Raw genomic sequence first — 16295 nt, 5'->3', positions numbered from 1 at the left:
GGCTTCATCATGGATGGGGTTTGCTCAGTTTCTTGATTTATGCTCAGTTACTTCATTTTTGTAGTTTCAACTGTATCTCCTTGAATACTTTTTTTATTAGTTGCTGATGGACCTTTATTTATTTATATGTAGTGCTGAGAATTGAAACCAGTGCCTCACACGTGCTAGGCAAGCACTCTACCACTAAGCCACAACCCCAGACCCTTGAATACTTTTTTTTTTAGCTCATATTTCTTTTCCTCTCCTTTCAGATTTGGGTGGCAAACTAGTTCTTTTTTGTACACAGTCTCATAAATTCCTGAGACTCTGTTAATTATTTTCCAGCCTTTTTGTGCAGGTTGGGTGCTCCTGGTTCTGCATTCTGCCCTGTTGAGATTTGAGCCCAAGAGGAGGAGGGAGCCCCTGCCAGCCCTCTGGAACCCACCCAACCAGCCAGCCTCTCTTACTGGTGAGAATGCTATCCAGCTTACTGCTTCCAAACTCCTTTCCTGAGTGTGTGTGTGCACACACATACCCACATATACACACCTTCCCAAAATAGAATATTTTATTATAAACCCAAAATAGAGAAAGATAAATGACAAACACAGGCATTTTTCAGATCTCTTTGAAATTCTCACAAATCATATGAAAAAGGGATGGATAATGCTTTCTTGAGATTGCTGTAAAATTCCCAATATCAATGGGAAGACAGGATTCTTGGAATCCTGTGGGAAGGCACCTTGCCCCAGCCTGGCCAAGGTGGAGCAGAGAAGTGATTTTCTATTATTTTAGGGCCTTGGGGTCTGTCCTTGAGCACAGAGAACTGGGACCATGACATTTTCTCCCTCATAGAGAATTTGAGGGGAAGGTACAAACCACCTTGGGAGGAAGAAAATGTCCTTGCCTGCTATGCCAGTCCAAGGAGCTCTCCTACTCTGTCTGCCCTTCATTGAAACGCTGGCACCTTGGAACCTTTCCAGACTTTGGTTTTAAAGAGAAAAAAGGAATCAAGAGCACCCATTCTTGTCTGAGGAGATGGTCAGACCCCCTTGAAGGAGGAACTTTCCCATGCAGCTGTCCCTGGGAGCTGCACCATAGAAACATGTACATGTAGGTACCTCTGTGGGTGAGAGTGTATGAGTCAACTTGTATGTGCTCATGTGGGGAAGATTATGGGTGGCTGTGTGCCCACAAATTTTGGGGAAGGATGTTCTTATGTGGCTTCTGTTTGTTGGCAAACAAAGCAATGGAAATACAGAAAGATAGTGGGAAAGCTCTCTGTGGGTGACCCAGGAAGGAAGGTTCTCTGTTGACATGATCCTGGTGACTCAACCCCAGAGGCCTATATGATGATATGTCAGAGGCCAGGATGCCAACCCAGGTCAAGAAGAACTGAGGAGAGCTGACAGGCATCTGGATGAGTAGAAGTGAAAAGCAGCACCAGCTGTTCAGGATGGTCTTTTAGAGCAGAGGCTTGGGGGAGTCAAAGATGTAGCTGAGAGAAGACCCATTAGAAGCAGGCTCAAGGCAGGTTCTGTTAGAAGGAGTAGCCAGCTTCCTCAACTGCCCTACAGAGAGGAGGAAGGGGGTTGTGAGGTGGTGAATAGACATCACAGTGGAAGCAGCTGCCCCAGCAGGTGCATGGTCCCACTGGTGGCCAGCATTTGGTCTAGCAGCAGTCAGTTCTTTCTCAGCCAAGATCATCTCCTCCAAGAGAGCCAGAGCAATACTCAACCTTTTCCTGCAGTGGTTTGAACACAGCTCCCACCAAAACTCCACATTGTACTGCTCAGGTAGAGAAAGTGAGGTGGAAGATGTGTGAATGGCTCAGAGATGACTTGACTGCTCCTCTTCTTACTTACTCCTGAGCAGCTTTTTTTTTCTCATCCAGCTGACCCTGGTTTACACTGTCCTGGCTGATAACTCAGCAAGTGAAGGTACCAATCCTAGTGGTGGTTCCATCAGGACAGAGAGGTGGTGTCCACATGATGTCTGATTAGTGCAGATATATCTGTGGAGTTGGCACCTCTAGGAACAGAGAGGCAAGTGGAGCACAGATTCCCCCCACAATCCCAGGAAGAGGCACCAGCAGAAGCACATGGACAGGGAGACAGATGGAGGCACCCCGGGGATCCTAGAGTCATCTTCAGGGCAGGGACAAGGCCCTGGCAAGGCGTGTCCAGAACCAGGACTGGGTGCAGGGGTTGGTGTAGTCACAGACAGTGATGAACCGCAGGATGCTGGGGAACTCCTTCTTCATTGCCTTGTACTTGATGGGGATCAGGCGCTTCTGATGGGCACCTGTAAGCAAGTGTTACAGCACTTTCACCAGGCCCTTGGCCCAGTCAAGGGATAACATCAGACCACCCCCAGTTAAATACATAACACCTATTTACTCACACAAAGGCACAGGGATGCACACAAGCTCAGGTGTGCAGAGACCTGCATCTGGCCAGGGAAGAACTAAGCTTACCTGGGGAGAGGCTGAGTGCAAACTTGGTCTGGAAGTCACATTCCTTGCTCTGCAAGTAATCATCTGACACAACCACCACCATCCGGCGACACCTAAGGGAGAGTGGGCAGGCTGCACATACTATGGTAACTTACTTGAGCATATTCCCAGGGGGTAGCCTCAGAGGAAGGAGGGCCATTGTGACCAGGGCCAGCTGGCAGGAAAAGCCCAGCATCTGGACCTTTGAGCAAGTCATAATTCACCCACCCACTATTGGGCCCTAGTCAACCTCTTTTCGATGAGTTCACTAGCGATGGACCAGACACAGGTGCCTGGCAGGACATCACGATCAGACACACACAACTTCAGCCGATATTCTGTCTGTTCTAGTTGCCGGATCATCTCCTGCACAAACTGGATATCGCTGGGGCAGTAACAGATGAAGGCATCAAAACGCTCAGGTACTTTCCCTGGGAGCAGAGCACAAGGTGATGGTCAGAGCAACAAAGAAGCTGTGAAGGAAACCAGCCAAGAGTTCATTGCCTAGGCAACCTAGTCCTGGACTCTACACCCATCCCAAGATGACATGACTCAGAGAAAGTGCCCTTCTCAGGAGAGGACAGGTGAGGCCCTGGAGGCCAAGCCCTGGGTTAACCATCATTTCATGAGAGTCTCTGAGCAACCTAGTGGTAGGACTAGTAGTAGCCCCATTTTTTTTCAGTGGGAAAACCAAGTCTCAGAAACCAAGGCTTGCTCAAGGACTCACAGCCCATCTGCTTCCAATATCCATGCTCTGCATATTACACTGTCCTGTGGCTGTCGCCCACCTATCTGCCTGTGCCACAGGAACAGTATTGGGCCCTTACCCATTGGGTCATCAAGTGTGGTGATGCCTGACAGCTCCTCTGTCCGTGGTACACTGCTGTCTACTCTGGCCACCTGTAAGGGCTTCTCAGATTCCTGCTCTTGCTGCTTCAAAATGTACTTCTTGCAATCCTCCTCTGTAGGAGAGAGACAGGGTATGTCAGGTTTTCCAGCCCTCCACCCACAGACAGGATCTAGCCTGTCTCACCTCTTTTGGCTCTTTTGGAGTCTAGGCCTTCAGCTGCTGGTGCCATGGGCAGCTCCACAGCTCTGACAAGCTGAGCATGCACACATGCACTCACCCCCCCACCACACACCACCAGAGCTTTGACTCTCCCAAAAGAATATTGTGGAGTTCTGGCCTTGTGGGAAGCCAGCAGCATCTCCTGTCCCTTGTCCTTGACCCCCTTCTAGGGCTCCTGAGAATGGAATGAAGGTCTTTTTTCAGGATCCACGGCAGATGTGAGAAAGGGGGATGAGAGCATGTGAGGAGGGCTGAGAACCCAGGGTTATGGTGCAGTGATGGCAGTGACCCCAACCCAGCAATGTGTGCCTGTCTGGGCAGCTGGACCTCCTGTGCAATACATTAGGAGAGTGCCAGTGAGAGGCAGAGGGGTTCTTTTCCCAGGCACCTGAAGTTTCTAGACCATCAGCTTCCAGTCCCTCAGTTGTCCTGTTGCCCTACCTGACACAGCTCAGAGGCTCCAGTGCAGCCTCAGACTAACATCTGGCCCAACCTGAGAGCCTCTGCTAAGTTTTGCCCCCATCTTCTCTGCCTCCCAGGGCCTTTGCCGCATTTGCTCTATCCTTATCTTGTCAGAGATACTGACAAGGAACCTGATCATCTCCCTCTGTGAACTTTTCCAGCGCCCGGAGCCATCCCACAGGCTGCTGAGGCCTGAGAAGGTCAGCCTCCCACACCCTGGATCCAAGGCCTCACCGATGCTGGGCCGCAGCTCCACCAGCACGTCTTCACGGCCCAGCGTGGAGAGCAGCTCCAACAGCCGCCCTACCGAAGCGCCGGGGCGGCCCTGCCAGGCGTCCAGCAGGCTGCCGGTTGGGTCTGGGCGCGCCTCAAACTGCCGGATCTCCAAATACTCGAAACCCATCTCCTCAGCCAGCACGGTCCAGTCGGCGGCCACCTGTGTCCGTGCGTTCAAGAAAAGCGACAGGCGGCGCCGCACTCGCACGTTGAGCGCAGCCAAGGGCAGCGAGGATGTAGAAACGGCCGGGGGTGCAGACTCATCACTGGGGACTCCTGAAGACATGACAGGGTCGTCCTGGAGGATCCTTGGCTCTGTAGGGTCGCGTTGCATGTCCCACTTCCTCCTTCTACCGCTCCCTCCCCTCGTCGCCCCAGCTGCTTTCGCTTTTTGAGAAGCGCCGCCCTGCGGTAGAATCTGAAGGCCCACGCAAGGGTGCCAAGTTGGAGCGCCCCACCCCTCACTTGGAGACTTAAGGGCGGTGAACATAGGAATCCAGAACCTGCCCTTTGAGTTTCTCTCTTTCTCTTTTTTTTTCTTTTCTCCCCCCCCCACTCTCTCTCAATACTGAGCGTCCAAACCAGAGCCTCTCCTATGCTAGGAAAGCGCTCTACCACTGAGCTATACCCCCAAACTTGTCCCCTTTTAATTTTGAGTCAGGGTCTTGCTAATTTGAGTGTGCTGGCCTGGAATTTATGATCATCCTAGCTCAAACTCTGGAGTATCAGGGATTACAGGCATATGCCTCCGTACCCAGAAGAACCTTCCCTTTGAGATCTGGATAGGTCGTCTGACTTGTCCTCAAGGGGTCAGGTAGTGGTGGTGAGTGAAAGACCAGAGAGAATGGCCCTATTTCGGGAATTGTAGGAAACCGGCCTAGCTCTATGGGATCTGATGGTGTCACATCCATTTCACTGGGGATCTAAGAGGTTCAGATGGTGCTGCCCTTGAGGGTGGTGGAAGAGAAAGGGGGGAATGGGTCACCAGGTCTGTTCTCCCTATTCTCTGGGGAACACACAATCCTGTCGGAAGGAGAATGGGAAGAGACCAGTTTTGCATCCCGAAGTGGCAGTGGAAAAGGACATACTGCCTTAAGTTTGAGGCAGGCTATGGCTTGGCGCTTAAAAGGCGGAGGGTTGTGATTTACAAGGCAACTGGTCCTTTGGTATCTGGGTAAAACACAGGACTATTCGCACAGGTCTCTAGTAAATGCATGGTCTTGCCATTGTCCGTCAAGGAGTGTTTGGTTTTACTCTTTAGTATTAGGGACACAGTACAGATCTAGGGAGCTAGATTGGTTTCATTAATTCAACAAGTATTTATTTATCACTTACTATGTGTCAAATACATTGCAGGCGCTCTAACATATGGTTCTCTCTACCTTGGTGTGGATGTTCTAGAGGGGAGGATGGATACTAATTAGATATTCCAAGCAATGTAAAGTTGGTATCAGAATTGTGAGATGTTCTCTCTCTAGCTATAGAGCTTGTCACACTTTCGTATATTTGAAAATCCGTTCTCAGCGCCGGCCAAGAATCTCAAATTGCCTAGTTCTGGAAAGACTTCCCGGGAGAGTCCGACCCCTTCGGAGTAGGATTGGGAGCATCAGAAGTATTTAGGTCCTTGGGATTGGATGCTGGGGAACCGAGCAGACTAGGACCTGGGAACTGGAATTAGAGCCCCGACCTCCTCCAACCAAAGCAAGAGGCGGGCTCCAGGTGGTTCAGCCTTCTGTTTGGCGGCGGGAAGCGAGCGGGCCGGGCCGTTGGAGGAAGGGGCTCCTGTTAGAGGGCCCGGTTATTTCAAGAAGTTATTTCAAGAGTCCCGCCTCGGATTTGGATACTAAAGTCTACCAAAGGGGGTAAATTTCCAGGCGGCATTTCTGGGCGTGGCTTCAGAAAGAACCGTACCCTGATTGGCCAATAGGCGGGACTTTGAATGGTTGTGCCTCTGGGTCCGGCTTGGGAGGGCCGGGAGAGAAGGGCGGTTCCGCGCTTGCGCGAGTGACTTTATTTCCGATGGTCGGTCGCGAGTCCCAAAGCTGGTCTACTTGTCCCAGCGGCGTGATGTGGAGGCTACAGGTTGTTCTGGGTCATCTCACTGGCCGGCCCGAGTCCGGCCCGGCGCTGCAGGCCGCGCCGTGCTTCAGTAGCTTCCCGCAAGCCTCGGCCGCGGACGTGGTGGTGGTGCACGGGCGGCGCACTGCGATCGGCAAAGCGGGGCGCGGGGGCTTCAAGGTGAGGCCCCCGGGCGATGGCGCGTGGAGTAACACGGTGGGGGGCGGGGAGCTGTCATCTGCTAGGTGGACCCAAGGATGCCGCAGGCAATGAGAACTCGAACTGCAGTCGCTGTGTCCCCCGCGGTGGGTATATCGGGCCAGTCACCACAGCTGCGCGTCCCGTTGCAGGACAACACCCCCGACGAGCTTCTGTCAGCCGTCTTGACCGCAGTTCTACAGGATGTAAAGCTGAGGCCTGAGCAGCTGGGGGACATCTCCGTGGGTGAGTGCACCACCCAGGCCCTGCTATGGAGTCTCTTGGTCTTCCCATCCCTCCAAAGTCCTGTTCCCACGCCTCTAGTCCCAGAGTTGTCACTAAGGAGAACTATGGACTATGAACACTGACTTGGATGTGCTCTCCTCCTGATAGTAGACCTAGACACTTTGCTCTTCTTCCTCGTGTCTTCTGCTTGTTAGAGAAAAAGCAGACATCCCAAACACAGACAATCTAGGGGTTCCAGGTCATTCTGGGAGGCAGATGGGTGTTCTGAATGTGTCCTGATATTCTGTCTGTGCCAGGACAAAAGAGAATGTCAAAACCCATCTAATCCACTCCATTCTTTACAGATGGAGGGACCGAGGCCCAGTGTATTTGCTCCAGAGCTAGAACATGAACCCAGAGTCTGGACCTTCAGGCCAAACTTGGTTCCCACCCACACCTCTCTTCCCTTGAAATATAACAACATAGTATGTAATACTGTTTCATCCATCAGGTGCCACCACTAGGTCAGGAATCATTGTTTCTTCTCTCTGCAGTGACAGCAGGGCCTGGAGGAGGACACTAAGGGGATGTATATTTTCAGAATCTCATTTCCCTTGCCCAAGTACCAATGCTGTTGGCCTTCAGGCTTTGCTTTGTGTTTCTCTTTCCCTTCAGTCTTCCTTGTTACTTGGAAGGGTAGGACACCTGCCTAGTCTGTGCTGATTTGGAAGAGCAGGGTGCATGGGCAAGTCATTTTGGAACCCTCCAGCATGGGGACTGGTATATGACCTGGACACACTGTCTTATATCTAGCTGTCCTTACTCTACACCCTGAAATTCCAGAGCATCAAGTGAGCCTGCCATAAATTCATGTTCCTGAAGAAAGATACGGAATGTTTCCTCTGGGGTACTCGGAGCTGTACCTTTTTGCCAAGACACCAACTGGCACTGAATAAAGGCTTTTCTGTCTATAGGCAATGTTCTTCAGCCTGGGGCTGGAGCTATCATGGCCCGGATCGCCCAGTTTCTGAGGTAATCTTTTCTACCACTAGCTCTGAGTTGGCCACTGGGACTAATGAGTGGGTCCTGGATCAGGGAACTCATTCTGTGGGTGGTGGAGAATAAAATTGGATACCATGTCAAAAGATGTCAGGGAAACCTGAATGCTGCTCTTGTGGACCCAACCTTTCTCCCACTTTGAGGTTGGTATGTTACTGGCTATGAGCCAAGACCTACAGGGCTTTGGTAGTGGTTATCTGTGGCATGATTGTAGCCAAAGCTAACTTGTTGTTGTGTTTTGAAAAAAGTGGACTCTGTCCTCATCTATCAGGTAAATAACCACATAAACATGCTGAAGAGTGATTTTGCTTCCTTTGCTAGTTGAGCAAGCTGGGAACTCCAGGTCAGAACCCTGGGGCAGCGAGGAACCCAGGAGGAGCCCTGGTCATCTTGCCTTTTAGCACTTTATCTCCCACTATGGGCAAGGAGTGATTCTGTTATTTTCACTTGTAGATTTAAGACACACTTGTCTTTGTCCTCTTATTTGCATTGAGTAGAAATAGTAGGGACATTAGCCAGTGACAGAACAGGAAAACTTCTAGGAACTGGGAAAGCCTCAGACCACTTTGTCTGCAGTTCAGTGTCTCCCACTATCTCCAGGCTAACCTTCCAGCCTTATCTCTCAACTGGTTACTCACCTTGATTTTTCCTCTTTCTTTTCCCTCCTCCTTCTCTTTTTGGCTTCTCTGCCTACTGTCCTCCCTATTCTCTTCATTCTGTGCCTGGGGAGTGTTGTCCCTCTCTCTTCCTTAGCTAAACCCTACCTAAACAGTCTTGCCGCTTAGACACTGCTTCTCCAAGTTCTCAGGCTGAAAATAAGAGACCTTCCTCTTGAATAAGAGTCTTATGCTACTCTTTGATGTGGCCTTGCTATCTGGTCCTGCTACTTCACTCTCCTCTTGTGGATTCATTTTCTGCGTGTTGGTTAAGCATCTTCTAGAAGTTCTATAAGCATCTAAGAACTTTTACTCAATAGGTATTTGGTAAAAACTTAATGGATCGGGTAAAGAGGTAAGAATCAGGTGTAATGGAATTAGGACATCTGGGAAAGGTTCAACAGGCTTAGGAAGCCATGTACTTCTAAGGGTCCCTACAGAGTTTGGCCCAATCAGTACCTCCAGGATTACCAAGCCTGGCTGCCCATTGGAATCACCAGGATGCTCATGGAACTCCCTGAAGTTTTAAGTGGGTTGGAGTATGGCCTGAAAATATCACTAGAGCTTTATACTGTTTGCCAAGGCAGGTTTCATTGGAAGGGCCAACTCTGTACTACTTTCCAGGGCTAAGCCCATGGTGAGACCCTTGGGAGCTCCCAGTGGATTGGATGTTGGAACAATGGTGCCTAGAAGAGCTTTTCTTCCAGGTGGGAACAGGCTTTTGGGGGAGAGAATAGAAACATAATACCCAGCCATGTGGGTACTAGTATGCTGGAAGGTAGAGATGGTTGCTGGCCTCATACTTGACCATGGCTTTTGCTCTGGTAGCTTATCCAAGCAAAATGCCTTCTCCTTTCTACTTTTGGGAAAATATATGACTAGTTTTTACTGTTAATTTTTCAGAGGGACAGAAAGAAGGACTCCTGTGACACAAACAGTCTTCCCTCTTTCTAGATTGAGGAAATTCATAGGATGGAAGGGCATGCTCTTGTAGGGCCTGGGGAGCAAGTACATACAGAGACACAGTTTGCACAGGAGCTGCCCACCCCTATCCAATGGATCTATCCTGGCATGGGCACTGGGTTTTCAGGTTGTTCTCCTGATCTTTGCACCCTCTGATGGGGACAGTCACAGGGCCCAGGAGTACAGACCTGCTTTCCATGAGAGCCTGCAGGACAAGGGATTGACTATGCCTCTTGCCTTCTGTTTCAGTGGCATTCCAGAGACTGTGCCTCTGTCTACTGTCAATAGACAGTGCTCATCAGGGCTGCAGGCATTGGCCAACATAGCTGGTAAGTTGGGATGGGTGGTGCCCTAGGCCAGGGCCTGGGCTTAGTCATGTCCCTGAGGGTTACAGTCAGTGATGTCACTGTCTCCTGGACCAGCAGTAAGCATTTCTGAGAGGATTCTGAGCACAGAAAGAGTTCAGGAGCTCCCCTTGGCACCGCCCCACTCCTCTTCAGAACACTCCTGGGTCTTTATCTCTGGGACTGGACTGAATGGCACCTAGGCTGAGAGCAGGTGGGACAGGGGCTCTGCTGCTCCCAGGACAGACAAACTTTGGCCGAGGATGATTATGAAATGCTTTTGTTGCAGGTGGCATCAGAAATGGGTCTTATGACATTGGCATGGCCTGTGGGTAAGAATTTCTTTCTGCCAGAGCTCCTTAACCAATGGGGATAAATTAATTTCCTTCTCCTCAGTTCTCAGAGGCCACAATTTCAATATCATCCCCTGGCTCCTTTAGGCAGCTAGCTTGGTGTAGGTTCCTATAGATGAAACCTAGGAGTGGCCCCCAACTCTGGGTGATCAAGAATAGTTCACATCTGAGCACTAGCTGGAGAGGGCAGCTGGCCTCTAAGCTTTCTTTCTTGAAAATCTGTCAGACTGGAAACTGTGACCATGTTGGAAAAATACACCACTGAGACTTCCGTCGGTGACTTTTGTTGATTCTCACTGCTACTGAAAGAGAAGTGGCAGTTTCAATTCTCTAAACCTAGGGACAGTTCCCTACTGTGTGTCTATTTCTTTTCCTACACGATGTCTTTATCTCTCCCCTGATACCAAGATGGAAACTTCTAATTGCCCACCACATTTTCAGGGACATAGTCAGATCTCAGGTGATTTGGTCACTGTCCCCTTTACCTAGACTGTGACTCTATCTTTACCTGTAGCACATCGAGCGCTAGAAATTTTGGTAGAGCCTCCAAGGAAGGGCAGGGTGCTATGTCCCTGGCTGGGGGCTTCTGATGCTGGGTGGGCAGGCTGGTGAAGACACTGGCAGGCTGAGGTGGTGACCAGCCCTGGTTCTGATGTCTTTCCACTGTCTTTCAAATCCTCTCTAGAATGTTTTTTGATGAAAAGTATTGCTGGTCCCTAACTGGGTCCTAGCTGACCTGCACTGGGTTGCCCCAACTTATATCTCAAAAAGAGCAAAGACTACAAATAGGGACTTTATTATGACACAGGTCACAGCGCAGCCTGCCTTTTGATGTGTTTCTTGTTACACTCTTACTGGGAAGAGAGCAAGTTTGGAAACTTGAGGAGAAGGCCTGAAGCCTTAATGAGTTCCATAGGGGGCTTCTGATTCTTAAGCAGCTCGTGCTTGCACAACACCCATATCACAATCTGACAGTCCCCAAGGGCTTGAACATTCAGTGTTGCCTAGGGCATCCTAGGTAGAAGGGGAGTTCCTGGGATAAGCTGTATAAATTCAGGTCCAGGCTGAATGACCATGGGCAAATTACTTATTTCTCTGGACCTCAGTGTCCTCAGCTATAAAAGGGGATACTATCTGAGCTTGGCCAATGCTTATAAGAATATTAAATGAGGTCAGGTATGGTGGCATATGCCTATAATACCAAAGATTCCCGGTGACTTTGGAGACCGAGGGAGGAGGATTATAAGTTTGAGGCCAGCTTCAGGTACATAGTTAGACCCTGTCTCAAAAGTAAAAAATAAAAAGGGCTGGGGCTAAGCACAGTGGTACACACCTATAATCCTGGCCACTTAGGAGACTGAGGCAGGAAGATCACAAGTTGGAGATCAGCTTCAACAACACAGCAAGACCCTCAGCAACTCAGTGAGACCCTGTCTCAAAATTAAAAAAAAAAAAAAAAAGATCTAGGAATGGAGCTAAGTGCTAAAAGCACTCCTGGATTCAATTCCCAATGCCAAAAAAAAAAAAAAAGGGGGGGGGGAGGGGAAGGAGGAGAGGGGGAGGAAGAAAAGGAGAAGGAGGATGAAGAAAGTGGAATCATAACCAAGCGAACACTATAGGGTACATATCATGGGGTGGGTACTATTTGAAGCCTGAAAAGAGTTCAAAGTAATGCTGGGAACACAAAGCACTAGTCAAGGTCATCTGTTACCATTTTTTAGGGTTTCCCCTTCCCCAGTCCTTCTTGATCCTTCTGCACTAGCCACCTCACTTTCCTCTCAGAACATTGCACCTCCTTGTCTGTGCAGGTCAGGTTGCTCTTTGATATGAGCTTATTGGGCCTTCTCCCCTCTAAATTTGTGGACCCTGGTTGGGACAGGGCCTGGGCATGTTGGATATGTTTGTAGCAATGTGGTATATACTAGAAAGCTTTCCTCAGGAACTTCTAATTGGCTAGTTCAGCAGATGTATACAGAAGCATGCCCCTGCACCCAGGAGTGCAGACTGTGCAGTGTACACTGTCCTGGGGTGGAGATAGAGACGAGGCTCAGCAGCCCCCCAGCCCCAGCTCTGCCTCGCTTGTCTGTGCCTCCCAGACAGGGCACTGCAGTTCCCGAGGGCTCCCTGGCTGTTTCCCAACACTTGCCACATGTCCCCTATCCTTGGATGTGTTCCTGTTAGGACTCAACTCCCTCCTTCTCCTCCCTCTCCTCAGGGTGGAGTCCATGTCCCTGGCTAACAGAGGAAACCCTGGAAATATCACTTCACGCTTGCTGGAGAATGAGAAGGCCAGAGACTGCTTGATCCCCATGGGGTGAGTGCCTGTCCATAGCTCTGTGTGCCTGTGCCCCCTCAGCTCTCTCTCTCCAGGAGCCGGGGCTGAGGAACTTTCTCATCTGTGCCTGCCAATGCTAAGGCTTGGCCTGCTTCCTGTGTGTAGCATCTGTTCTTCAGAGACTCAGCATGGCACTCAGTACTTCCTGTTTCTGAGGTCCTCAAGTCTTCTCTGAGCCTGAGTTTCTAAACATATCCTGCTCTGTCATGCCCCCTCTGAGGTGTTCATTCACAAGTAGGTCCCTCCGATAAATTTTCCTTCCCCTCTCCTCTGTGCTGAGGCAGCTCACCCAGGGAACACATTCTCTTCTGCTCTGTTGCCAATGCAGGCTGCCCTCCCTCTTTTGTGAGGGGGTGTCTTTGGTGTATGAACTCTGAGCTTTTGGCCAGCATTGGAGACTCCCTGTCTGTCCCATTCCAATGCTGGGGGTGGAGTGCCACTGCCTGATTCCTCAATACTGTCTCTGTGGCATGAATGGCCCTGGTCCCCATGCTGCCAGCCTTATGCCCAGCTGGGTACTACTTTTGTCCTAGGATAACCTCAGAGAACGTGGCTGAGAAGTTTGGCATTTCACGAGAGAAGCAGGATACCTTTGCGCTCGCCTCCCAGCAGAAGTGAGTGCTGCTTGGGGTAGAACCTTGAAAAGACTGGAGGGTGAGGTTGTGAGGCCATCCTGGGGTGGTCTGAGGTCTGAGGTGGATGTGTCCCAAGAGTACAGCTATGTACTAGGGGTTTACAAGCCTCCTGCCTCCCAGCTGGGGAATGGAAAGGGGGCAGTGCCATTCTGAGCTGGTGGCTCCTCCCTGTTCCCCTGCTGACTGTCCATGCTGAGGACCTTCTTTCTACCTAGGCTTCAGTTTACCCTCTGTTCTTTGGGGCATAATGAGGACCAGATCATGTCTAGCTGCTGCTCAGGAACTCAATGGGGCAGCCAGAGGCTTCCTGGGGACCTAGAATGTGGGGTCAATGATGCTCTGGACCAGCCACCCTAGTTTCTGGAGCGGGCCTGTGTCAGGGCAAACATCCTGAGCCTAGGGCAGAAAACCTGGGGCTCAGCCTCAGGGCATCAGAAGACAGGTTTGGCCAACCCGGACCAAGCTAAGGAAGGACAGCAAAGCCAGGTGGGCTTCTCCAAGGCAGGGACTGTTAGCCTCTTGGGTCAGGTGGGCATGTGGGCTTTGCAGGAAGCTCTGGGTTCCTCCCATTGAAATGCCCCTAAGTGTTATAGTTTGCGTAAAGCTGTAAAGGTAACTCTAAAATGCCTTGGGGTTCAACTGTTTGAATTGGAAAAGACATCAAGGAGTTTAGGATATTTCACTTCAGATTTGAGGAACCTGGGAAAGGGAGGAAATTCAGATATGGGGTCACCCAGGAAAGCTGGAAAAAGTCATCACAAATGTTCCTGGGACTCCAGCCTCAGTGGAGCAGAAGAAACTGACAGGCTCAGCTCTTGGATGAAGGGCTTTAAGAAGTAAACACAACCCAAAAGCTTCTTTCTCCCCCCTTGAGTTTTAAATCAGCCATGATGTGGACATCTGGAGTTGATAGTAAATGATACTCTGGATGGCCCTAGACAAGCCTCCCCCTCCCAACAACAGGGTTGTCCTCAGGACCTCCAGCTGATCCCTCCAATGTCCCCTAGGACCAGACATGTCCCTGAATTTAGCAGGCTGAGGTTGCATGTCTGCCACAATGGGCCAGAGTGGGGACAGGAGGAAGGGAGCTCCAGGGGAGCCTGAGCCCGTCTGTCTGCTGCTGGCAGGGCAGCAAGAGCCCAGAGCAGGGGCTGTTTCCGTGCTGAGATTGTGCCTGTGACCACCACCATCCACGATGACAAGGGCATCAAGAAGAGCATCACTGTGTCCCAGGATGAGGGAATTCGCCCCAACACCACCATGGAGGGCCTGGCCAAACTGAAGCCTGCTTTCAAGGATGGCGGCTCTACCACAGCTGGTGAGTACGGGCCAGGATGCTGGAGTAGGGCTGCCTCCAGGGACTGTCATCAGGCTGGCTCTTATGCTATGGAGTCGGGCAGACCAGATCCCTTGGAAGGGGCCCGTGGGAGAACTGGTTCTCCTCTGCTCTGCCCTGATGCCTCGTTACCCCAATACTTCCTCCCTAGGAAACTCTAGCCAGGTGAGCGATGGGGCAGCTGCAGTCCTGCTGGCCCGGAGGTCGAAGGCAGAAGAGTTGGGCCTCCCCATCCTCGGGGTCCTGAGGTCCTATGCAGTGGTTGGAGTCCCACCTGATGTCATGGGCATCGGACCTGCATATGCCATCCCTGCAGCCTTGGAGAAAGCAGGTCAGGTGGCTGAAGACCTTAGACCTGGGTCCCCTCATGCCCTGCTGATGGGGCTGGGGGTGACTACTAGGGTGTCCCTGTGGGTACTGCAGAGTGGAGGTTGGGCAGGCTAGCACTCCATACCCAAGGCCTTCATGACCCACAACTGAGACCCATTCACTTGTCAGAAGTGACAGACATACTACTAGGCATTGTGGGTCTGTGCATGGCTGGAGGTCTGGGGAGACCCAGATTTGTGCTTGGGGGCCTCTATCATCTCAGATCTAAATCTTGCTTGCAGGACTGACAGTGAATGATGTGGACATCTTTGAGATCAATGAGGCCTTTGCAAGCCAGGTGAGTCTTAGTCTCCCTATTGCCTGGGCCCTGGGCACCCAGTGGGAGCCAGTGGACAAGCCATGCAGGGGAGGGGGTCAGCACGTCCAGGTGCTGCTCTGGCTCCTTTCCAGGCTGTCTACTGTGTGGAGAAGCTAGGAATCCCCCCTGAGAAGGTGAACCCTCTGGGAGGAGCAGTGGCCCTGGGCCACCCCCTGGGCTGGGCTGCACTGGGGCACGACAGGTCATCACGTTGCTCAACGAGCTGAAGCGCCGTGGGAAGAGGTGAGGCTATTCCCCTTGGGGTGTTGTGGGGTGTCATGAGGGATGCTGAGCTGGGGCATCGAAGGGTGGGGGTTTGGGAGTTCAACATGCACTTTGAACTGGGCATATAGGGACATGATCCCTGTTGTCCCTGAGAGTCAGCCTCAAAAGGGCCTCTGCCACTGAGTGTGTGCCTAGGAGGGCAGTCAGGGGACAGATTTCCCACAGATCTGGTCTTCTGGTTTTGCATCCTCTGTTTAGGAGGTCCTTGGTCAGGGAGTTGGGCCTCTGGTCAGGGTATTGGGCCTCTGCCCAGAGTGCCTGTGCCCAGCCAACCTAGTTCCCTTTCTCAGGGCGTATGGAGTGGTGTCCATGTGCGTTGGCACTGGGATGGGAGCTGCTGCTGTCTTCGAATACCCTGGGAACTGAGTCCCTGGCTCAAGGCACTACCCAGAAGGCCCTGCTCTGGCAGCCAGAAAATGACTCTGAGGAAGCGAATCCACGTGGGACATTCAGCACTGGTGGTGGTGGTGGGCACAAATCAAGGCACTTTAACTAATTTGGAAACTGTGAACACTGATGACACACTACATGAGTGGGCGGGATGTTGGGTCTTACCACCAGGCCCCCTCTAGCTGGGCCAGTGTAGGTCACCCAGCCCACAAAGCCCCCATGTAATTCCGAGGTAACTTTGGCCCTATGAATGAGGAGGGGACAATGGACATAATAAACATGTGTTATCTCATCTTGGTGGCTGTGGATTTTTCCAAGGGTGTTTCTTTTCCTTGTTGGACTTCTGTATGCTCCATCTGAGTAGAGAGTCTAAACTGCTATAGTCTTCATGGTAGTATGGCCTATCCTTTGTGTTAGCTCTGGGAATTATAATGCAGGGCCTAGGCCAAGACCATTGCCCTGGAGGGGGCTCTTCCATCCCAGGAGCTGT

At 51.2% G+C, this 16295-nt stretch overlaps 2 protein-coding genes across 2 annotated transcripts; one reads left to right on the top strand and one right to left on the bottom strand.

The window, feature by feature from the left end:
• Positions 1-537: 537 nt before the first annotated feature.
• MYD88 (MYD88 innate immune signal transduction adaptor) lies at positions 538-4655 on the bottom strand. The gene is made up of 5 exons (XM_081288154.1): positions 4239-4655; positions 3301-3435; positions 2724-2904; positions 2456-2547; positions 538-2283 (listed from the first exon to the last, which is right to left on the bottom strand). The coding sequence occupies exons 1-5, from the start codon at positions 4612-4614 to the stop codon at positions 2129-2131; spliced, it is 939 nt and encodes a 312-aa protein (XP_081144280.1). The 5' UTR covers positions 4615-4655; the 3' UTR covers positions 538-2128.
• A 1640-nt stretch (positions 4656-6295) lies between these two features.
• Positions 6296-15928, top strand: LOC308645267 (3-ketoacyl-CoA thiolase B, peroxisomal-like). Its single transcript, XM_081287327.1, is given in 13 exon segments — positions 6296-6518; positions 6689-6782; positions 7736-7793; positions 9689-9768; positions 10073-10115; positions 12352-12450; positions 13005-13085; positions 14234-14424; positions 14594-14773; positions 15054-15109; positions 15223-15300; positions 15303-15373; positions 15706-15928. Coding segments are annotated over 13 exon segments (1326 nt in total). The 5' UTR covers positions 6296-6299; the 3' UTR covers positions 15782-15928.
• Positions 15929-16295: the final 367 nt, after the last annotated feature.

The sequence above is a fragment of the Spermophilus citellus genome (assembly GCF_964194105.1).
Source record: "Spermophilus citellus genome assembly, chromosome: 3".
NCBI lineage: Eukaryota > Metazoa > Chordata > Mammalia > Rodentia > Sciuridae > Spermophilus > Spermophilus citellus.
This window is presented reverse-complemented; position numbering and strand designations above follow the sequence as displayed.